At 46.3% G+C, this 24654-nt stretch overlaps 1 protein-coding gene and 1 long non-coding RNA gene across 13 annotated transcripts; both read right to left on the bottom strand.

The window, feature by feature from the left end:
- Positions 1 to 13752: 13752 nt before the first annotated feature.
- LOC127323450 (uncharacterized) lies at positions 13753 to 20263 on the bottom strand. 12 transcript variants are annotated; one of them, XR_011752044.1, is made up of 8 exons: positions 19632 to 20263; positions 19193 to 19541; positions 18916 to 19046; positions 18570 to 18714; positions 18321 to 18408; positions 18195 to 18234; positions 17429 to 17528; positions 13753 to 17010 (listed from the first exon to the last, which is right to left on the bottom strand). It is a non-coding gene; the product is annotated as an uncharacterized lncRNA (long non-coding RNA). The 12 variants fall into 12 exon arrangements; XR_011752043.1 differs by having other exon boundaries at positions 18321 to 18396; XR_011752041.1 differs by having other exon boundaries at positions 18321 to 18714.
- Positions 20264 to 21522: 1259 nt separating this feature from the next.
- Positions 21523 to 24383, bottom strand: LOC127323461 (pentatricopeptide repeat-containing protein At5g03800). The gene has a single exon (XM_051351600.2). It carries the CDS (start codon positions 24342 to 24344, stop codon positions 21744 to 21746), a length of 2601 nt encoding a protein of 866 aa, XP_051207560.1. The 5' UTR covers positions 24345 to 24383; the 3' UTR covers positions 21523 to 21743.
- Between the last annotated feature and the right edge of the window lie 271 nt (positions 24384 to 24654).

The raw sequence follows: 24654 nt of genomic DNA, 5'->3' as shown, positions 1-24654 counted from the left end.
AGAAAATCCAAACAAGATGAGAATAGCAACAATGGGCATGATTCGAAGTGTATATCAAGAATCATAAGTCATTTATTTTGTTTGGAAATGATGCTCGCACTAAAATCATTGGGCCTTATATAGTCAAATCAATTTGTAATGAAGGCTCAATGAGGGGCGGGGGATTACTCCCCCTATGTGAAAGCGCAAATGTCATGTGACCGCGAAGAGACATGCTTGGGTCCACATAATGACATTGGGTCTATTTATGTTGCACACATAGGTATGCATCATACCAAGACATGGTAAGATGACTATCCCTATATGTGCTATGCCTCTAAGCTAGATAGCAAGATAAATGCAAGAATATAGTGCAAGAAGTTAATCAATCCAAGTTTTTAGGATCAAGAATACCAAGTTCTCCTCTCAAGTTAACAAAGCGGGCTTCATCCAAAGGCTTAGTGAAAATATTCGCCAATTGGTAGGTTGTTCCCACATGAGTGAGATCAATATCCTTATTGGCAACATGATCACGTAGGAAGTGATGGCGAATGTCAATATGTTTGGTGCGACAATGTTGAACCGGGTTATTGGCGATCTTTATTGCACTTTCATTGTCACAAAGAAGAGGCACCGTACCAAGAGACACACCATAGTCTTTCAAGGTTTGCTTCATCCATAACAATTGAGTGCAACAAGATGCCGCGGATATGTATTCGGCTTCGGCGGTGGATAGGGCGGTGGAGTTTTGTTTCTTGGATGACCAACTCACCAATGACCGGCCAATAAATTGGCAAGCCCGGAGGTAGACTTCCGATCAACCTTATCACCGGCCCAATCGGAATCCGAATAGCCAATGAGTTCAAAGGTTGACCCCTTTGGATACCATAGCCCGAGAGTAGGAGTGAGAACAAGGTATCTTAGTATCCGTTTGACCGCCATTAAATGGCTCTCCTTGGGAGCGGATTGAAAACGAGCACACATCCCTACACTTAGCATGATATCCGGCCTAGAGGCACAAAGGTAGAGCAAGGATCCTATCATGGAGTGGTATACCTTTATGTCCACATCCTTCTCACCGTCACATGAACCAAGTTGCCCCTTTACGGGCATGGGTGTCTTCATTGGACTTGCATTGGTCATGTTGAATTTCTTGAGCATGTCCTTCACATACTTTTCTTGAGAGATGAAGGTGCCTTTTGCAAGTTGCCTCACTTGGAAGCCTAGAAAGAACTTCAACTCTCCCATCATGGACATCTCAAATTTCCTAGTCATCAATAGCTCAAAAGCTTTGTTATGATTGGGGTTAGTTCCACCAAAAATAATATCATCAACATATATTTGACATATAAAGAGGCCACCCCCTTTAACCCGCTTGGTGAAAAGGGTGGAATCGACCGTACCCATGCAAAACCCATCATGTAGTAAGAAATCCCTAAGGAACTCATACCAAGCACGTGGAGCTTGCTTGAGACCGTAGAGTGCCTTATGGAGTAAGTACACGTGGTTGGGTCGGCATGGGTCTTCGAAACCCGGGGGTTGAGCCACATATGCGGTTTCTTTTAGGGGACCATTCAAAAATGCACTTTTTACATCCATTTGATATAATTTGAAATTGTGGAAAGATGCAAATGCAAGCAAAAGACGAATAGCTTCAAGACGGGCTACCGGCGCAAAGGTATCCTCAAAGTCCATACCTTCTATTTGGGCAAACCCTTGCGCCACTAACCTTGCTTTGTTTCGTATAACAATGCCATTCTCATCTTGCTTGTTCTTGAATACCCATTTGGTCCCAATGACATTGATGCGATGATCCTTGGGTCTCTCAACTAGAGACCATACTTCATTACGAGTGAAACACTCCAATTCTTCTTGCATGGCAATTACCCAATCCGGATCGACCAAGGCTTCATGTACCTTAAGTGGTTCAAAACTAGACACAAAAGCATGATGTTGACAATAAGTGATAAGTAATGCATGGTGTCTACGAGTTACCACTCCTCTTGAGATGCTACCAAGGACTTGATCCACTTTCATGTCACTTGCTCTTGTAGCGGCCTTGATCTTCCGAATGGTTCCTTCATGATCAATGAATTCATCTCTTGCTAGTACTTGATCATGAGGGACCACTTGAGCTTGATCATGAGTTGAGGATGTTTCTTGATCGTCATCATGATCTTGCTCCATGGAATGAGGATCTTCTTCTTGTTCTTCGGATTGCGACTCATCTTGAGTAGAGGATGGTTCTTGAGTTGCACTTGATGGTTCGGCTTGAGTTGAGCTAGGCTCCACTTGTGGCGTGCTTGAGACATCTACTCCATCATCTTGATCATCATTATGAACCTCCATGGGCCGGATGTGTCCAATGCCCATATGCTTGATGGCACTAGATGGATCATCATCATTACCTGCAACACATGGAACAACTTGCTCCACTTGGGAGCCGTTATCCTCCAAGAACACCACGTCACAAGATACTTCAATAGTCCCGGAGGACCGGTTGTAGTATCTATAGGCATGAGAGTTCTCCGCATATCCAACAAATATACCCTCTATGGTTCTAGTTTCAAATTTACCGAGCTTTCCTTTGTTGTTCTTAACAAGGCATTTGCATCCAAAGACACGAATATACATGACATTAGGCTTGTTACCGGTAAGGAGCTCGTATGGGGTTTTGTTGTGGAGGGGACGGAGGAAGAGCCGGTTGGAGTAGTGGACGGCCGTAGAGATGGCTTCTCCCCAAAAATTGTGGGGTGAGTTGAATTCACTCAACATGGTTCTTGCCATCTCAATGATAGTCCGGTTCTTCCTTTCAACAACACCGTTTTGTTGAGGGGTGTATGGCGCCGAAAACTCATGCTTGATGCCCTCATCATCCACAAACTCTTGCATAGTGTAGTTCTTGAACTCGGTGCCATTGTCGGTCCTAATTGCCTTGATCTCGGATTCATACATACGTTGAGCTTTCTTGGCGAAGGTGATGAACTCTCTATGAGTCTCGTCCTTAGACTTAAGGAGAAAGACCCAAGAGTATCTTGAGTAATCATCAACAATGACAAGTCCATACTTGCTCCCACCAAGAGTATCATAATGTGATGGCCCAAAGAGGTCCAAATGAAGGAGCTCCAAAGGCCTAGATGTGGTAACAATACTCTTGATGGGATGCTTCTTCTTGAGTTGCTTTCCGGCTACACATGCACTACAAACACGATCTTTCTCAAAAGAAACGCCGGTTAGTCCCACAATATGCTCACCCTTTAGGAGTTGTTTAAGATTCCTCATGTTAACATGACCAAGGCGGCGATGCCACAACCATCCTTCGTCATGCTTGGCCGCCATTAGACATGTGGAGAAGGAAGGGCTCTCTTTCGAGAGGTCAACCACGTAAAGGTTGTTCTCCACATATCCAACAAGGACCAATTTGAGATTGTCACTCCTAAAGACTTGCACATAATATTTAGTGAAATATGAATTGTAACCGGCATCGGCAAGATGATATATAGAAAGTAAGTTATAGCCAAGGTGTTCAACAAGCATAACCGTCTCAAGGCACAAGTCCTTAGAGATTGCTACCTTGCCATACCCAAGTACCTTTCCCTTTGAGTTGTCACCAAAGGTAATGCTTGACTTCTTGTTGATATCTTCAATGAATTGATCAAGCACACCTTTTCCTCCGGTCATATGATTGGTGCATCCACTATCAAACACCCATTTTGGACCACCGGAGGAATACCCCTACAAAATCAAGTAGAGGATTTAGGAACCCATCGATTAATGGGTTCCTTTGTAATGGCAACAATATCTTTTGGTACCCAAATTGAGTACTCTCTATAAGCATAGCCATTAGGAGGGCCAACATAGTTAGCATAGACATCACCATAATAATCAACAAATAATGCATAGTGATTGTTTGGCCCCGTGCGGTCACCACTAGTGGCTTTGCCCTTTGAGGCTTTGCCATTGTTAGTGACCTTCTTGTTCTTATCTTGAGCGGGTTTCTCCTTCTTGTAGTTGTTCTTCTTGTGGGACTTGGGAGTATATCCAAGTCCATACTTTTGATTGTTTGACCTTTGCTTACTCAAGAGGTCATCCAATCCCATCTTGTTCTTGGTGGTGGTGAACTTTGCAAGTTCCTTTGTTAGCCTAACATTTTCCTCAAGAATAGATGCTTGCTCACAAGAAGATTCATTAGGATGATAGTCAAGACCATATTTGGTCACCAAGGACTCAAGATATGCATTGGTCTCAACATGCAAAGAAAGTTCCTCTTGTAAACGAACATGTTCCTCAACAAGTTTAGCATGCTCACTAGTAAAGGAAATGGAGGAACAAGCAAGCTTTTCAACATCAATGGGATCCTTCATTGATCCAAGAGCCCTTTTGTAGGATTCTTGAAGTAGATCATGGTTCTCTCCAAGTTTCTTGAGCTCATCCTTGACAAGCTTGTTAGCTCTTTCAAGGTGGTCAAGATCCCTAGTGAGAGAAGCATGAGCAACTTCAAGTTCCTCCTTTGAGGCATTGAGCTCTTGGGTCAATAATTGAGCCCTATCAATAGTTTCTAGGTCCTTAGCTTTATCAAGTTCATAAGTTTCAATTTGTTGCTTAAGGCCTTGAGATATGCACCTTTCGGTTTTTAGCTCTTGTCTTAGGAGATTGAATCTCCGTTCCTTCTCATTCAATTGATATTCTAATTCCTCAATGGACTCATCCTTTTCTTTGAGTGAGTCCATCAAGAAATCAAACTTGACAAGAGCTTCACCACGAAGGGTGCATCTAACATCATAGAGTTCCTTAAGCACCATTAATTCTTCTAGATCTTCGTTTTCATCATCAAGAACACTAGATAGGGAAGGTGGAGGTTCCATTACCTTGGTTTCCCTTGCCATAAGACAAGAGCCAATGATTGGAGAGGAGGGAGAGTCATCGGAGTCATCATCTTGAGTTGTTCTTGCCATGAAGGAAGAGCCAACATCATTCTCCGTGGAGTAATCTTTGGAGTAGTCATATGTGAAGAGTGACCCGGGCTTAGAGTAAGCTAAACCGGCCAGTCCGGCCTCCTTCTCCTCATCTTCCTCTTCTTCATCGGACAAGTACTCGGCCCCAACAAAAGCTCTTCCCTTGTTCTTCTTGTACCGATCGTTGATTGGGTTCGGCTTCAATCTTGGCTTGACCCCTTTGATGAACTTTGGCTTGTCTACCCTTTTCTCATAAGGGCACTCATTTGCAAAGTGGTTATCTTCATCACAATTGTAGCAAGTTCTCTTCTTCTTCTTGTCATTGAGGAGCATTGGGAACTTTGCCTTGTACTTCTTGGCAAAGAAAGCAAAGTCGGTAGCAATGTCACTAGTTGAAGTCATCTCTTCATCTTCTTCAATTTCATAGTCTTCTTTGCTTCCATGGTCGGCCCTAGCTTTAAGAGCTAGGTTGTGTGATGCTTCATGGTTGTGTGAGGCTTCATCAACACGGTTCATTGCCTTGAGCCTCTTTTCGGCTTTGGCCATGCTTTCATTGGCGGCCACATAGGAGACTAGATCATCGGAGTTGAGATCGGCACTCTTGGTCATGATTTGCAAGTTGAGTGCAAGGTTGGTGTCTTCTTGTTTGACGGCAATCATAGCAATGACCTTGGATTTTATGAAGGCTTCGTTCATCTCGAAGCCGTCATTGTACTTCTCAGCACCAAGTCCCTTGACCCTTACTTTTAGGGCACCAAGCCTAGCATAGGCATCGGATACGGATTCTCCATCTCGAATCATGAACTGGTGGGCCTCTTGCTTTGCGGTCTCATAGAGAGCTGATTGGATCAAATCGGTTCCCTCTTGGAGTACTACGATCCGATCCCACAACTCTTTAGCGGAGACAATGTCATCGACTTGATCAAGAAGCTTGCGGTTGATGCCACTTCTAATCTTGTCACGTGCAGATGCATTGAGTTGACGGTTGTAGAACTCAGTGGAGGTCAACCGAGTAGGATCTTGTGGCTCCCGATGTCCATGAACAATGAGCTCCCATAGCTCCACACTGCAGCTGCGAATATGAGATTCCATAGCAGATTTCCAATGTGGAAAGTGAGTTCCATCATAATGGGGAACGGTCCCACTATGGTTTATATGAGGCATGGGTGAAGTGTTTTTGGGATAGTCATGGTTAACATCATGGTAGGTTTCCTTAGAGGCCGAAGCCCCACTAGGAGTTCCACCCGTAGTTAGGTTCTTAAGCATGGCAGACATTTCTGTCATTTGGTTTTGTAACTCATCCTCCTTTTTCTTCTTCTCGGCCTCATATGCCAAGAATCTAGATTTCATCTCTTTAACCGAAAGGTTAGAGTCGTCATCTAGACCCTCGAAGAGTTTATCCATCTCACTCTTAAGGCGGTGAAGCCCCTAATAAGAGTCTAGGCTCTGATACCAATTGAAAGTATAGAGATGGTAAACCTAGAGGGGGGGTGAATAGGTTTCTACAAGTTTTAATTCTTTCTTTGCAATATTAGGCTTTGCGGAATATAAAGATGAGCCTAATGCAAACTAGGTGAAGCAACCTATATGAGGATACAACTATCTCGAGCACGAAGGCTCTCACAGGCAGTTAAATCACAAGTAAGGAGTTCGGTTAGAGATAACCGATAGCACGCGGAGACGAGGATGTATTCCCGTGTTCCCTTGCTTTGCAACAAGGTACGTCACGTTTGGAGGAGTGGAGGTCCCACGAAGGATTCCCCGCGCCACGAAGGCTCACCCTATTCTCCGGAGCCTATCCCACGAAGGAATAGCTCACTCAGTTGTGGTAGACTTTGAGGTAGCCTCCAAACCTTCACAATCTTGCCCGGAGCAAATCCACAGCCCGGATGCTTCCTGACTCCTCTTGCCTACCTAGGGTTTCCAAGGAACCCTAGGAAGCAAGCTTCTCAATGAATACAAGGGGGAATGAGATTTGGCTTGGTAGAACGGTAGATCGGGTCCTCCTCTAATGATTCCCCGGAGGGATTTGAGTTTGGGTGGAGGAGGAGGGAGATCTGAGGCTTTTGGTGTTTCTAGCAATGGAGTAAGAGAGAGAGAGCTCAAGAACAGCTTGTAGTGTAGTGCCTAACTCTTCAGAGGTAGGAGAAGGGCTACTTATAGTGTCACTTGTAATATGGCCGTTGCTCACTTGACACATCAGCTTTCTCCCGAGAAACCCGGTCAACCGGACCACAGACCGGACAGCCTAGCGCAGGGGCCGGTCCGACCGGACCAGGGACCGGACCCGCCGGTCCAAACCGGACGACGACCGGAAGCTGACCGGACCCTTGAAGTGACGCGCGGTACTCCCTCCGGTTGCGATCAGCAGAGCCCGGTTAGCGCCGGCGCCCGGTCAATGGCCAGTCGGACCGGGCCAGGGACCGACCCGCGGTCCAAGCCGGGCGGCAGACCGGGACCTTGACCAGAGGACTTCTTCATGTCTTCCAAGACATCGCCCGGTTGCCATCAGCGCGAGCCGGTTGGCGCCGGAGCGCCGACCAGCGCCGGTCGGCCAGGACGGCAAGCCGGAAAGCTGCCGGCGCACGGGCGGTCGAATCGGACCTATGACCGGCGGCCTCTTTGGAGAACCCCTTTTGATTGTAGTCGAAGTGGGGGGGTCTCCTTTAGCCTTCTTGTTCCTTGATACACCATTTATGCCTCTTTGGCTAATACCTGGGATTATCTTTATAAACATGTATTAGGCCAAATACTCTAGCACGGTGTCATTGTAACCAAAACAATGGATAAGGGTGAAATACCCTTACAGTGGGCCTGCCGAAGATGACGTGGTAGGAGCTCTTGAAGGGCACGACCTCAAACGTGATCATCTCTTCGCGGAAATTGTTTGCATCGCCGAAGGCCACGGGAAGTCTGATGCTGCCCAAGGAATTTGCCTTTTTACCCGGAACCACACCATGAAATTCAGTGGTGCTGTGTTTGAGTTGTTCCTTGGTAAGGTTCATCCGCTCCAGAGTTTCCAGGTACATGATGGTTAGGCTGGCTCCACCGTCCATGAGGCACTTGGAGAAATCATACCCGTCGATGCGGGGACTTACGACCAAGGCATAGCACTCTTTCGGAATGACAGTAGGATGATCCTTCCTATCAAACGTACATGGAGTTTCCGACCACCTGACATACTGCGGCACATCGGGAACTGTGGCGTTCAGGATCCGGAGAGCTGATTTGCTTACACAGACTGTTGGAGTTCCCAGGAAGGTGTGGTACGCGCCCGTACTCTTTTTATCGAAGGGGTTGGGTTTAGCTGCGGATCCTGCTTTGGGATCCGGCGAAGCATCATCCTCGTCCATCGCCTCGGAACTGTCTTCCTCCTTTTCCTTGTTCTTGCCCTTGCCTCCTTTGCCGCGTGGGCGGTGCTTCCGGGCTCGCTTGTATCCTGCTTCCGGGTCAGATTTGAGATCATTGACCCACTTGCAGTTGCGGTTGCAGTTGCGGTTGGTGTGAGTGGACTTTCCTGTAGCCGGATCCAGATGGGCCAGGCAGGGCATGTCTCTGTACTCTTCATAAGTTTGGGGGGGGGGGGCGCGGGTTCCAGCAGCGGTGACCTCATCGCCACGCTGATGTCCCCTTCCGGCTCCGCCTCCGCGGCCGCGGCCTCTTCCGCCTCCTTGGCCTCCGCGCTGGAAGGCCATGGCAATCAAGTCGGATCCGCCACTCCTTTGGTCATCAGGGGGGGTTTTCTGCCTGGTGCCGCTGCTGCTACCGTTGTCACGGTTCTTCTTTTGCCGATGCAGGGGGATTGCTGTAGCTGCTAGATCTTCGCCTGCGTCGTCATCAGCGGCAGTATGATCGCTGGCGATGGTGATCATGTCGTCCAAAGTCAGTTTGTTTGCGTTGACCAAGCAAGTCAATTTGTGCCGCAACAGTCCTCCTCTCTGCAAACCACCAACGAAGGCGTGCATTGCTGTGCGGTTATCAACGTTTTCGCACTCGTTCCTGGTTTGCAACCATCGGGTGAGGAAGCTTCTTGATGTTTCACCCTTCTTCTGGATACATGCCTGTAGGTCGCTTGTCGTGGCAGGTCTCTTGTAGGTGCCCCTGAAGTGTTTCTCGAAGGCGTTTTTCAGGTCAAACCAGCAAAAGATGGAGTTCTTCTCGAGGTCACTGAGCCAGATCCGGGCTGGACCTACAAGGTACAACTGAAGCATGCGGCAGGCAATATTAGGGGTTCCTCCGGCAAAGGTTATTGCATTATAGTAATCCTCAATCCAGGTATCCGGCCTTTCCGTGCCATCATAATTCTTCAGGTTTCCGGGTAGCTTGAGGTTCATCCTTGGCTTTGGTTCCTCTCGAATCATCCTGCCAAAGCACGTTGGGCCGATGTAATCAGTTTTGTACTCGTTGAGGCGTTCTCAGGCATCGCGTGGGCCGCCGTCCGGGGTTTTTGAGCGAGAGCGAGATCTCCGGCCACCGCCTCCGCCTCCCCCTCCTCCACTTGGTGGTGGTGAAGGAGACCTGCGAGGGGGCCTGTAAGATTTTTTGCTTCCGCCCTCAGATTCCCGGCGGTCTTCCCGCGGCTGGCTCCGCCTCCAGTGGCTACCTTCACCTTGGTGATAGTCTCCTCCGTCGTTCCGGCTTCGGCGGGGCTCCGGCTCACGTTCCGCATTACGGCTCCTCCTGGGCTCAGGCTCGCGATCGTTGTTCCGGCTCCTTTTGGGCTCAGGTTCACGATCGTTGTTCTGGCTCCGACGTGGTTCCGGCGTACGCTCCCTGGTTCTCGGCGGCGGCATGTTGACGCGGATATTGATTCCACCGGCCCCATGGGGCCTGGTGTTTCCGGCTGGACTGCGGCGGCGAGGCGGCGGGGGACGCGGGTACCCGTTAGGCGGAGGTGACGGGTTCCGGTACTTGTTCCTACCAGCGTACATTGCATCCTTTCCCTTCTTCGGATCTGACGAAGACGTCTTTGATGGTACGGGGATCGGATTTGGGTGCTCCCTGGTTTTTCTTCTGCGCTCCGAAGATCTGGTGCGTGATTCATCATCGGGATGGCGATTGACGTGGGCGTCCTTCTGCGCGGTAGAGACACAGTGATCCGGATTGGATTCCAACCTGCGTGAAGTATCTGCCTTACTCTGTTGCTTCATTTCTGAGGCAACGAGCGTACGAACATAGTCGATATCAATCTCCTCGTCCTTCTTTTTCAAGATCTCCGCAGCCTTTTTCATGTTGTCCTTTGGGGTTGCAAGTGGCTGTTGCTCAGTGGGGGTCGCGAAAGTGATCTTGCGAGGGGGTATAGCCTCCCGCCTGATTTGGTCGACCTCCTGCTGAAGCTCGGTGACCTTGTCCTTCCAGTGCTGTCGGAGCTCCTTGACTTTTGCCAGTTGCTCGTCAACCTCAAGCTCTCGCTGTTGGAAGCCTTCCACAAATTGCGCGGCTTCTTTCCTTTCATCCAGCATTGCTGCTGCGGTTCGAGCGATTTTCTTGGTTGTTGCCAACATCTCCTGCCTCTTGGCCTCTAGAGCCTCCGGGTTTGCAGCTTCCTCAGGAGTTATTGGTTTGTTGAGGATCGCCGAGTGCGCTATTGCGTCCATGCCTGCCTGCTCAACCAGTTCTTCTGGGGACAGGATTTCCTGACGCGGTCGTTCCCGCGATAGCGGAGTACCTGCATAGGATGGCTGTGGGTCGGAAGGGGTGTGCTCGTCTGCCGATTCCTGCTGATCCAGCGCTGCTAAGGTTGCGAGAACCTGCTTAGGCTGGGCAGAATCTACCTCGATTTTCTCACCACCTCCGAGTTCCTTCAACTTGCGATCGTACTCTTCAGTGTCCATGGAGGAGGTGTCGTCGGAGGTTGGGCTGAGGTTGCCCAGGATCGATTCTTCACCCGGGGCGTCGCTTTCTCCGACAGCCTCCTGCTGATCCGGAGCGTCGCCGTTTTCCGGTGCCTCCACCTGCACGGGGCCAGCTCCGACTTCTTGAGGGGCTGCTCCTGCGGTATGGGCTATGAAGTGCACGAAGTGACACCTTTGCTTCTCTAACACCTGGGAGACCCAGGCGGATCTGCATTGATCTTCCACCGTTATTTCATGCTCAGGGGCGGATTGGGTGGGCCTTGATTTTTCCAGATCTAAGGCGGAATCTTCCTTAGGAAGTTCCTGCGACTCAGATCGGATCTTCGCGACTGCGTCCCGCTCAGCGGCGGTCGCGTCAGCGTTACTTACCAGTGCGTTCCCGTCGGAATCGACGGTCTCGCCGATGAAGATGTGTATCCCGCCGATCGGGATAATGGAGAGCTTGACGGGGTTTGTCTTAGCCGGAATCCAACACTCGTCCTCAGGGATGATCGGGAAGTTTCCGGCATACTTGACGCGCCCCACGGCGATGGTGTCGCCGATGCCTCCGAAGGTAGAACCCTCCCGGTTCCGGCCTCCAGACGCCGCAGGCCCCACGGTGGGCGCCAACTGTCGTTGCCTATTCGACGGTACCTCGGAGGAGGGATCCTCACGAGGGGGAGAAGAAGTAGGGGCCATAGGACGGAGTGCACTCGGGACGGTGGTACGCGATTTACCCAGCTTCGGAACACCTGCACGAGGACAGGGCCTACTGCTGCTTGTCTGGAATTATCTGGGCGCTTTCGCGTTGTTACAATGAGTTGTGGTTGTGCCTCTAGGGCTCCCGGGATCCGGCTTATAAAGGCGCATGGATCTAGGGTTTACACGGAGAGTCCTAGCCGGAATACAAGTTGCCTAACTACGGTACAATGTCTTGCTGTGTACGTCAAGGATCCGCCTTCCTCTAAGAACGTGCTGGATCCGGATACTTCATGGGCCTTCACGGATCCGGCCTCCTTCGTAGGTCGGTTAGGATCCGGCTTCCTGTTCCTGGGCTGGACTTCATCCTTCAGGATCTACAGCAACTGGGCCGCCCGATGGGCCTCATGCCACATCACCATCTATGGGCCACCCGGGCTTGCCGGATCTAGGCCATGCCGTCGATATACCCATAAAGTATACCCACAACACAATGGCAAGGGCCAAAGAGGTGGAGTTGAAAGCGAAAAAAGTTGAGCTCAAACGGCAAGCCGAGGTCAACCTGATCATGAACGCCGACTTGACCAACATGAGCGAGGCGAAGAGAGCTTGGTTCGAGAAGAGGCAGAAGGAGATCCTAGAGCGCCCAAATTGAGTTGACAATCTCAATTTGTAATTTTTATATTTGTTCGAACTATGGCACATTTCATTTCTTCATCATGCAACATTTTATTTGATATTATTTTATGCTATTTGATATTATTCTATAATTGTTAGATATTATTCTATATTTGTTAGATATTATTTATAAGTATGTGTGGCCAGATGGCCTATTTCCCAATGAAATATGCCAAATGGCCAAATGGGTGGCCGCTGCGTTGGGCGCACCGTGCGACCCAAAGGACACGCGGACGCGGGGCGCTGTCCGGATGTCCGCGCGGCCACCCAAACGGTCCAAAATGGACGGCCCAGCGCGGTCCATTTGGATCGCCGGGTTGGAGATGTTACAAACCCATCGGAGGCTAGAATTAACAGAGCCCAAGGGACAACCAAGGGGGGCGGCTATTGCAGCTCTCTACCGTATCCCAACTTTTTACACCTGCTTGTATTCTTGCTTCGGAATGCACCTACCTCGTGAATTTATGTCAATTTTGCACAGTGTTTTTCTGCAAGCCACTCTAAGTATTCCGAATTTATCAGTAGCAACATGTGCCTCTAGAACGAATTGTCATATGGTCCCTCTATGTGGGAGTGACAGCATGCTTTTTCATCAAGCACAGTGCCAACGGCAATCGTGAGGTTTATTTTTACTAGATTTAGATGTGCGCCTTGGCGCACGATCCCGTAGAATTTGCGTCGATTTACATTTTATATAAAGACAAAAAATAGGAGTGAAAATAATAATACATTTTTTTACATTAAATAAGATAAAATTTGGATAAATCACATATATGATGAATGGAGTAGCAAACTCTTATATACAATCAGGAAAATAGGATAATATATTGTGATAACTAACGCTCAAGGTTCTATCAAAACTCAGGAGCAATAGAACTGTAGAAGGAACATCAACAGAAACATACACCTATGCTGCCTTGGCCACTGTTGCAGCATGTCTATGGAGACCATGACCGAAATCACTAAACTGAAATACCACTTGGGCATGCAAGGCCAGTGGATTTCAGTTGATAGTGATAAACAGAAGAAGAATTGGCTGGCACTTGGGCAATTGATGATAAAAACCTGATCTTCTCTGCATAAATAACAAGCAAAATTACACATAAGAGAAATAAAATGAATAGTATACCAAGGCACTTAACTAATCACACACAATAGCAGGCACAAAAAGGTAACCAAACTCAAAAGGTAAACCATAATACAAAGCGTAATGCCATAATGTAGTACTGTGCACATGGTATATGAAATAAATCTTGAATCTTTGGGATATTCAAATTGTAAGAAAATAAAGTGGTCAACTAATATTGTGTAACTTATTTTAGAAGTTAGATGGACAGAAAACACAGGTGAAGAGAACATTGTACTGGCTGGACCAACATTTCTATACAGCGAAATAAAATGCTGCAAAGTTGAGAACTTCATATAACCTAAAACTACTTGTTTCTCTTCCGAGTGATTTCATCGCACAATTAAACTGTGAGCTATGTAACCCTGATAAAGCACACATGGCACATGCACTAACCCTTCTGTGCCATCCATCCATGTGCACAAGCCCTAAGCCCAAGCAAGATAACCTGTAATAGAAAGAAAGATATACGACCAAGAGATAAAACCTAAAATTTTCAAGAAAATACAATAGAAAACACAACACAGGCTACTTGTCCTCTGGATACAACCTCGGACCTTGGGTAACAATGCTGCCCCTCTTCCCGATACCATAGTCCATAGCTCTAAGGTGCGCAAATATATAATGAAGAAAAATAGGAACAAGGGCTAGAAGAAATATCTATGACATTACATTTTATTGCTCTATATCACTAACTAATGTTTGTCCAACTACATAAAATCTTCAAAACTTATGGCACCAACATTTGAACATGCAGCTAGGGGCCTTAGATCATTCAAATATACTGCTTGATTCACCTTACAAACCTCTTCCAGTCTGGAAGGATGCATAAAAAACATTATTAGCTAATTCGTTATCAAATATTTTCAACACATCTTGAACTGTCAGAATTTTTCTGTCCCTGGAATGTGAATGGAGAATCAATAGAAGTGATGAAAATTGTAAACACTCAATATGAAATGCTCCAAAGCTCTCTATTAGGGTACTTAATTCATGTCTTTCATTATGAGGGTCCACATCAAAGAGGGATCTCATTGTGTTGATAGCTGAACCAAGGAAAGCTTGGAGACACCAATAGTGGCAGAAATGACATCTAGGTAAATCATATGATGGAATAACATAGATCAGCAAAATTAAATGCTAAAAGTAAAGAGCATGGTAAGCAATGGTTCACAGAAAACGGTCACATGCCGAACAGAAACTACCATGCAATTACTGTAAGATACCGTACCTCCTTTGAGAAGAAACCACCACGAGATGGTCCAAGTATGACACCAGCCTTCATCTTTTTAATTTGTTTGATATAGGAGCACATCTTGGAGCATGGCCCCCGTCTTTTGCACTGGTAGAACGTTTTGTAAAACACTATGTAGTAAGCTGAGAGAACAAAGAGCAAACACGAAATTACACACATATCAGTCTAACCTATCAGATAGTAGGATTGGTACATGATGTGTCGAAAGTGACAAAATGTGATAAATGCAAGCAGCAAAAATATGAAAATACATTACAACAGGCACAAATGGATAGTTCGGAGATAACAGTAGCTAAAAGCATAGAGGGGTACCATTCATTTTCACAACAGAGTTGTTCTTTATTCATCACATATATAGTCTAAAATGAAGTACCTGACAAAAACATCACGATGTTTGCCGATATCACTACCCTGAATGGAGCAGCAGAGGTAACGGTACCAATGTGGGTAAGAACAATTAGTAATCTATAGGATGTCCATCAGAGTTATAGTCAACAACCTCACAGTTCCAATTGACTGAGTCATCTTGATCTGAATCATAGTACACATGGAACTGCTCCAACAGTAAACACTACAGGAACTACAGAAGGTTAAAACATCAGTTTGGTAAAAAGATATCCTCCGAGTGCACGCCTTTCATATTCAGGGCAGAAAATGCACATTTTTAGCATAACATCCATCATATTATTCTACTGTATCTAAGCAGATGAAAGAATAATAAATCAAATTTGGAAATTAACCGTTGACAATATTTTTTCTCTATTATTGTACATAGAAGTATAGTCTATATTGTTTCTCTATTCTTGTACATAGAAGTCTAGTCTATAATAAATGTTGTGTTCATACATCGTAGAGTGACTGTCTTTACTTGACACAGGGAAAAATAGAAGATCCTTATAGTTTAGTCGTGAACTAATGTGCGTCACCACACATGACCCCACTCAGAAGGTAGGATACAAATTTACTGTGATCCTCTAAGCTCTAAATATAACAGTGAACAACCATAGTAAGTCAGTTACTACACAAGCTTACTAAGAAAATTTGATGACCAAACACGAGGCATCTCACTTATCGAACCATGTTCACTTAGGTCGGTGTCTTCATATGGGAAAACATTTAAGGACAATAATCTAAGACATGGCAGTTGTTGACTTTCCAAATTTTCACTAACCTACGAACATCTGAGATTTCACACTTTTTATATGTTCAGGGTCAAATATAAGCACAAGATTACCATAGGACTACCCTGCGTAGGTTCAAGTTCGATATATCTGATTGGAATTTTAAACCAAAGGATTAATAACATCACCTCCTATAGCTCCTGTGACAGGCTATGTGACTTCCTCATTAACCACTTCACACATGCTAGCACTGTGCTAAACTATCTATTGAATAAAATGAAGTGATGTTTATCTTACTTGCCAACAGTCTGTCAAAGGCCTCTATTTCACATGGGAAAACATTTAATGACAGTAACCCAAGACATAGCAGTTTTTGACTTCCCAAATTTTCACTAACCTGCGCACATCTCAGATTTCACACTTTTTATATATTTTGAGTCAAATATAAGCAGAAGGTTACCTTAGGACTACCCTGTGTAGGTTCAAGTTTGATATATCTGATTGGAATTTTAAACCAAGAATTAATAACAGAAGCTCCTGAAGCTCCTATGACAGGCTATGTGACTTGCTTGTTAACCACTTCACTGTGCTAAACTATCTATCTATTCAATCGTCTGTATGTGTATAACAGAGGAAAGCATCAACACCAAGTTAGATCCTGCATAGGAAGCGCAACTCACCTATTTATGTCAGCCGGGAACAACTCTATAACTCATGAAGAAATCTGTCATCTCCCGCGCCAATCTCGTAAGTAATTATGCACATGAACATACCATGAATGAGGAACATTATCTTTCTGTTTGAATTACAACAAAAATTGAAAATTTCAGAAGAGAAAATTATCCATTTGTGCAAATCAAGGAAAGGAATTCATAAACTTCAAGGGCATGTTGAATAGATGCATAATTCTTCTGGTGCAAAAATTTGTTGGCTGATGAATTCCAAATTCCACGTAAACTGGAGTTGTAGCAGATAGAAAAACAAACTATGTACTACTTCAGGCTTCTACACAACAACATGGCTTTGCTGCAAGAAGGTTGCTGAAAATGGCACTATTTTTCTCAGTAAGTTTTGGTTGGATTATCTGATAATATAGCCTATTATATAACATAATCTGAAAACAAGAATAAGTATTAAGAACAACTATCAAATTCAGTTGTAGCGAGCAGAACATCAAGGAAATAACTGCAATTTTCATGTAAACAGTGACCTTTCTTCTCATACTAAAAACCAGAACATGGATAAATACCATAAAGGCTGAATACAAATTTGAAAGAATACCATTTCAGTGACTTTGTTCAGCACGAGATCACCCAATGAGTGCCCACATTGAAGAATCATGGCATCTTCAAGAAAAACCCTGCTGAGAAGATACAAAAGGCAAATCCATCACTACATTAATCAAGTACATCAGTGAGAGTGATGCACATAATCTGAATAATGAGTTCTCTAGCCCAGCGCTAAAGAAATATCCAATGCTAAACAAAAAAAACCCAATTCCACAACACCTAGTGCCATCTCCTTCAGAGTCAATAACCTCAAATACTTGTGCGATTTGACTCGATCAATATGACCAGAAACAAAAAATAGTAATAAGTAAGCTGCATAACTGAGGGAAGATATCCATATAAGAAAAATAATACTTCCCACATACAAAATGAAGTTTAAGCCACTATTTTCTGCAGATAGCTTTTAACCACGACCCGCTTCTTCAAATATGATATGCAAAAAGCTAAACATGGGCCTAAACATGGTTTCCATGGGGTTTGATATAAACTAACCAGTAGATATGCTTCTGCAACTTCTCTCCGAAGAATGCACTTTGGTACTCAAGCCACACTTTTGCAGTAACACCTTCAGGCTATAAATAAAATTTCAAAGCTACAAAAAAGCACATAGATAACTGAGTCAATAGGCAGAATATCTGAGCTCAAGATTGTAAGGTTGAAGAAGTGACTTTCCTTGTTGGTTTTGATCTTGGAAACTACCTATTTAAACGATTTTCACATTCAGCTTTATCTTGTAATAGTATCTCATGAATATCGTAGTGAACGAAAAATTTCTTGCCATTATCATTTTATGGGGATCTGAGGATTGCTTCTTCCTGCTACTGATCCCAGCAGAGCATTCTCTCAAATATACAGTAAGCATCAAATTTATATAAAAGTAACATCATTGTTTAAATATCTCAACTGAACCCAAATACAAAAGCATACACTTTCAATGCCCTTTTGATCTCAAACTTACAATATACATAGAAAATCCCAAGCATGAGACATCTGAACTTTAAATCATTACTTTATAAATGAGATAAATGACTAAATGAGGTATATTTACAGAGCTGCGAGCAAAACCATCAAATGCTTCCATAAATCTGCATTGCCATCTTTACACTAAATTAAGTCAGGTGCAAAATGAGAATTTCTTATAAACTCAGAGTTTCTTTTGAGGCAATACAAATAGAGCAGAAGGACAATAGAGATGGGGAAAGGAGCAGCACACAAGACTGGTGTAAAGTTGAGCGGCGAGTAATATTAAATTGATTACCTTCGCTTCGACCATGACCTTGCCAACGATTTGCGCAAACCTACACTTTCAATGCCCTTCAGATCTCAAACTTTTATTATGCACATAAAATACCAAGCATGAGACATCTGAACTTTAAATCGTTACCTTACAAATGAGAGAAATGACTAAATGAGGTATATTTTTAGAGCTGCGAGCAAAACTATCAGATGCTTCCATAAACCTGCATTTGCATCTTTACATTAAATTAAGTTAGATGCAAAATGTGCATTTCTTAGAAACTCTAAGTTGCTTTTGAGGCAATATAAACAGAGCACCAGGACAACATAGAGTGGGAAAGGAGCAGCACACACTACTGGTGCAAATTTGAGCAGTCCAGAAAATTGAATTGATTACCTTCACTTCAACCATGATCTAGCCAGCAGTTTGCGTGAACTGCAGTTCCTTGCCCCTACCAGCCACAGCTGACCCGCAAGTGCTCCACCGTCGTCCACACTTCAACCCCCCTGCCGTCCGGTAGTGCTCTGGCCTGCTTCCTATCCTGATTGTAATGAAAATAAATCATAGTGAGTAGTCAGACATAGGTTGGCAAGAAAATATTTTTCATAAAGCAATAGCAACAAACTGGAGAACATTTGTCATGTCTCTTTTGCAATTCTAATAGGCGATTCTACATTTTCAAATTAGAAAGTAACATTCTCTGCATGTGGAGAAAACATTCATATATAAAATAGAGCCTCACATTTAATCAGCTGCAGACATAAGTTTCTGCACGGTAGATCCAATTGATTTAAGCAAAACACTCAAGAAGCATGAGTTTCACATCTCTGCCAGCCTCCTTTATCCATCCATGCATTCCGCTATATCATCATGCTGGTGCCCGCAGTCCCACGGTGAAACAAAAGAAAATAAAATAAGAGTCTTAGACCAGCAGCCGATCATCTGGAACCACGACAAATATAATCACAAAGCCAAAATAGAAATTGGAAGAAAGTGATCCTGATCAGTGCAACCCTCACCTCTCACTTGACCATGCTGCCTCGTCGACGCTTATAATTGTCCTCCAAGATGCCCAATCCTATATCACATAAATGGATCTAGAAGAGCAATAAGCAACGATATGTATCAATCAAGCGCAATATAGCTGAACAATTAAATAAAATACAACTAAAATATTTGGGGTAAATCATATGTATTAATTGAAGGATGTTATTTAATTAACAATGAACTTAATGTTAACAAACTTCTAAGACAAATATGAAGTAGAGATAGAGAATGGTGGAGCAATCTGGAACTAAGCAAGAAACAAAGCATGCCTTTGAGGGCACGTTCCTAGTATGTGCTAGTGTCCTTAATCTCCATTCTTCCCTGCAAGAAATAGAGGGCAGGTGAAGTGACCTGCATCGACTAAAGCAGAGGAAAAAATTCTCAATTGGGCAGTGTGAGATGGCTCTTTACCTACAGATGCACATGGGCCTGGGGCACGAATTCCTTCAGAGAGGGGCCCTAGGATGGTGTCACGAGGTCTTCCTGCGCGTGCTTGATGGAGAGGAGCTATGGATGGAGACATTGGGGCTCAGCACGCCAAGGTTGAGGACGACAGCGACGTCACGAACGGATCCCAGCGGGCCGGTCACCCGGGGACGAGGACGTGTGCCTCCTCCTCTGTCCTTGTGCCTCTGCGTGCCGATTTACGCCCCGGTCGCCGGGGGACGATGACGGCGCGGCGGCGTCTCCTTCCAGCCCGGCGGCGCACACACCTGCTCCTCTGTCGTTCCATACCATGGTGTGCTGCTTGTCGAGTGGCGAGGCGGCGGTTGGCCATGACCTCGGCGATCTCCACGAGAAGACCAAGCGGCGGCGGCTCGATGGAGGCAGGGGAGGAAGAGAACTGGAGGAGAGAGACGCAGGGTACTGCGCCCGCGTCATCTTCCTGCTACTGGCAAGGAAGAGTGGGGAAGGAGATGGAGCGTCGTCGGCTGACACGCACGTGAGGGAGAGAGATTGGGGAGGGCGCGGCTGGAGGCGTGAGGTCGCCGGCGGCGGGGATGGGGACGCGAGGGAACGGGAGGAGAAGGCTGGGATGCTAGGGTTTGGTTGGTCAGCGCTACTTTTCCCCCCTGCTCTGATATTTCTTTCCTCTCTCTCAGCTGAGCCAATCACGTGGCGCCACGTGGCCCAACAGCTGGACGAAAAATGAGGCCAACGCCCAGCCCTTGCGTGCCTGGTGGCCTATCGTGGATGGCCTGGGAAGGCTCCATGAGGGTGCACCGTTCATACCTTTAGATGCCAGATCAGTCTCAGTATGTAAATCTCAGGTAAGGTAGCAGATTCAAGCAAAGCGGATCTCAGGGGAGTATGAAATACTTCTCCGATCCAAATTATTTGACTCCATTTTATCTAGATGCAGATGTACCTAGAAAGTGAAATCAATTAATTTGGATCGGAGGAAGTACTGAAATTTGTTCAAATTAGATGCTATTCCATAGTAAATATTGCTAATCTATCAATACTGTAATGTAACTTTCCAGGTATTTTCGGATCAACTTTTCTCGTTACCTTATTAACCTTGGACTGTGTAATTTTCTGCACCACCTATGTAGTTAGTCTTTGAAAAGGATAACACAAAATGCCAGGCATATACTAATTTAGTCAGTCACGAACATGATGATTCCGTGTACATTCCCTCAAAAAAACGTGTGTCTACTGCTCAAGTTGGTATATTCTCATTAGTCCATAGTAAGAAATCTAACTGAGATATTACTGGAACAATACGACTGTACAAGCTTACTGCAAGCTACCTGTGGGTGTGATATTGACCAGGGAGCCCGATAAGAGTTACTGGAAGCTTAGTGATAATGGTAAGTACACAGTTGTGTCAGGGTAATTAGAAGGTGCCTACTGATCATGTTCATATAGGAGACAACTGCAACTTGCAAGTAACTGCAAACAGGCCAAAAACACTAGAGATTCTGAAAATCATGCTACCCTAGAGTTTGGAGCAAAAGAAAATACTCCTACTTGTCATGTATGATGTCAAAAGTTCAGGTTGTTCTGCGTGACTACTTTCTGAAGAAACTCATAGCGATGTACATGACCTCAATACAAGGATGTCTTCTATAGTTTCTACAGTGCTAAAAAGACAGTTCAAAGAAAGTCAAAACTGGTCCGGTGCCTCCGGTACCAGTCTATGTTCTCTACAAGAACAAATCCCTCCCATGAAAATATGAAACGCGCTCGAGTCTCTGACTGAAATCTCCTTCCCAGTAGCAGCAGAGGCATGCTCCAGAAACACTTCTATATAGGAGACGATTGCAACTTGCAAGTAACTGGAAACAGGCCAAAAACATCCATAAAGCATGCTACTGTAGAGTTTGAAGCAAAATAAAATACTCCTACTTGTCATGTATGATGTCAAAAGTTCAGGTTGTTCTGCGTGACTGATTTCTGAAGAAACTCATAGCGAGCGATGTACAGGACCTCAATACAAGAATATCTTCTATAGTTTCTACAGAGCTACAAAAGACAGTTCAAAGAAGTCAAAATTGGTCCGGTGAATCCGATACCAGTCTATTCTCTACAAGAACAAATCCCTCCCCTGAAAATATGAAACCCACTCGAGTCTCTGACTGAAATCTCCTTCCCAGTAGCAGCAGAGGCATGCTCCAGAAACGAGTGGCAGTCACCACACATGCGGATGTTCTTCACAACACGGATGACTTGCCTAGAGCCTGCCATTAGAAGGCCATAAGTAGCAGCCAGCTTTGCACTGTGGTACATTAGGAAATGCCTCTTTTGGTATTCCTCAACATCATGTAGAACAAAGGTGGTGTCTGGTTCATACCCAGCCTTCATGCACTCAATGGTTAGCACATCCAGACCAGCATAGATGTCCTTGGACTGAGGATGTGATCTATCTCGAGCGAAAAATGAGTGAACAGTGTTGTCATGAAAGGTCCAGCTCCTTGCTGGAATCTTATGGATACCCTTTTCACGCAGCTCCAGCCTTGTGTTCTCTGAACAATGCCACTTTGCTGATTCAGAGTACAAATTAGATGCTAGAACATATGTGGATGGGTCGTGTGGTTCCAGTGCAAGTAGATGATTCATTGCTCGCCTCCGCAGTGTCATGTTGGACCGCTTGCTACAGCTTTCCAGCAAAGATCGCCAAACTAATGCACCAGGCTTGAATGGCATACTGCCTATAAACTGTTCAGCCTCATCAAAACGACCACAACAGCCAAGGACATACACAGATGCTGCAAAGTGCTCCATGGCAGGTTCAATGTTGTACATGCTTGATATAGAACGAAACAGTTCCATACATGTATCTGCAGAATCTGAGCTGGTGTAACTGCAAGCTGATATGATGAGAAGAAAGGTAATGGAATCTGGTTTGATGCCTAATCTCTGCATTTGAGACCATATGTTCAATACCTCATCTCCCTCGCGATGGAGAAGATGAGCAGTGATCAGCGCATTCCAAGACACAAGGTCTCGTTGAGGCATTTGCTCGAAGAAATTGGCTGCATTTTCCAATTGTCCGCACTTGCCATACATAGTGATGATTGAATTACCAACTCCACAAGCACACAACAGGCCAGATTTTGCAGCAAACGAATGTATCTGCCTTCCAAGTTCAGCAAAACCTAAAGCACCACAAACTCCAAGAACAGTAGTCAACATGAACTCGTCAATGAACTGAATATCACTGCTTCTGAACATCTGAAGGAAGATAGAAAATGCCTTTTCATACTCCCCGTCTCTAAAGCTAGCAAGCAGCAAAGAGTTCCAAGCAATGTGGAAGCTCTCCCGGTGGCGCCAGTTCTCAAACAACAGACGTGCATCTCCAGACCTGCCACACTTGATGCACATGTCTATCAACGCGGCATCAATCCAAGGACTTGAACCACAGCCACACTTGATCACAAACGTGTGAACCTGCTCGCTCATCTTCCTATCGGCAGAAATAGCACAAGCATTCAGGACACCGGTCACCGTAACATCCGACATCTCCAACCCACTCTCCAGCATTCGCCTAAACAATCCCAGTCCACGCAGCCCCGCCTTCTTAGCAAACGTGACACGGACGCCTTCCTTGTTCCGGCAAAAACCGGTCAGAACCGCATTGTAAGTAACAAAATTCTTCTCGGGCATCCGATCGAACACGCCCAGAGCCTTGTCGACCAAACCGAACTCCATGTATCCGTTGAGCAGCCCAGTCCACGAGATTACGTCCTTCTCCGGCATCCTCTGGAACACGCCAACCACATCCTCTACGGAATCACCGTGCTCGGCGTAGAACCCAATGAGCGCGTTGCCGACACTCAGGTCAAGCTCCAGCCCGGACTTGAGAGACAGGGCGTGCACTGATGCGCCTTGGGGCAGGCTGCGGTCCTCAGCGGCCGCTGTCAGGAGCGCGGAGAGAGTGAACCGGTCGGCCGCAACGCCGCCCCTCCGCATGTCGGCGAACAGCTCGAACGCCTCCTGGTGCCTTCCCAGCTCGACCAGGCCGGAGAGCACCGTGTTCCAGGAGGACGCGTCGCGGTGGTGCATGCCGTCGAACAGCTTCAGGGCGTCCTCTAAGCGTCCGCACTTGACGTACATGGCGAGGAGCGCGTTGGCGACGAGGAGCGCGTTGGCGACGAGGTATTGGTGCTTGGCGGCGAGCGCGTGGACCTGGGTCCCGAACCGCGGGTTGGCCCTGCGGATGCAGGCGGTGAGGAGGCCGACGAAGGTGTACTCCGTGGGGGCGAGCTCCGCGAGGCGCATGCGGCGGAAGAGGGACTCGGCCGCGGAGACGGGGGACCCCAGCCGCGCGTGGCCCGAGATGAGCGCGCTGTAGGAGGCAGCGTCGCGGGTGGGCATCCAGTCGAACATATCATGCGCGTCGGCGAGGCGGCCCGCGCGGAGGTACCCGCACATGACGGCGTTGGCGAGGCGCGCGTCCGACAGGGCTGCGGCGCCGGACTTGGCCGCGACGGCGTGCGCGGCGCGCGGGTCGGCCCCGCGGGGTGGGAGGCGTAGGCGGGGCAGGGTGCCATGGGCGGCGGTGGCGGTGGTGGTGGCAGGCGGCGGAGGGAGAGGGAAGGAGAGGCGCGAGCGGGGCGGGGGTGGGGGTGGGGGTGCGAGGGGGAGAGGAGGAGGGGAGGATGAGGTGGAAGTGGCCATTCATTTCACTCCAAGCTCAACGGAGCTAAAGGCGTACCTCGATTTGAGGCTTCGGCGCAGAAGCCGGTGCGACTCGCCGACTCGGCCGTTTATATTTTCCGAAACAAGAGAAATATCACCCAGCTTCTGCATACAAGAGGTTTTTATTAAATTATTCACAATACCTACAATACCTTACAAGAGTAGTATAAAAGATCAAACTCGAAGCCACCTCGTTAAATCTACAAAGGGATGAAGGGGTGATAATTTACCAACTCACATCATCCAAAAAAATAAATGCCTTCCTAGACCGTCCAGCAGACTCTCAGCG

The sequence above is a fragment of the Lolium perenne genome, chromosome 2, assembly GCF_019359855.2.
Source record: "Lolium perenne isolate Kyuss_39 chromosome 2, Kyuss_2.0, whole genome shotgun sequence".
Taxonomy (NCBI): domain Eukaryota; kingdom Viridiplantae; phylum Streptophyta; class Magnoliopsida; order Poales; family Poaceae; genus Lolium; species Lolium perenne.
This window is presented reverse-complemented; position numbering and strand designations above follow the sequence as displayed.

What these genes read in the sequence shown, in the direction of transcription:
- LOC127323461 (XM_051351600.2), bottom strand. Translation starts at nt 24,344, where the DNA reads ATGGCCACTTCCACCTCATCCTCCCCTCCTCCTCTCCCCCTCGCACCC.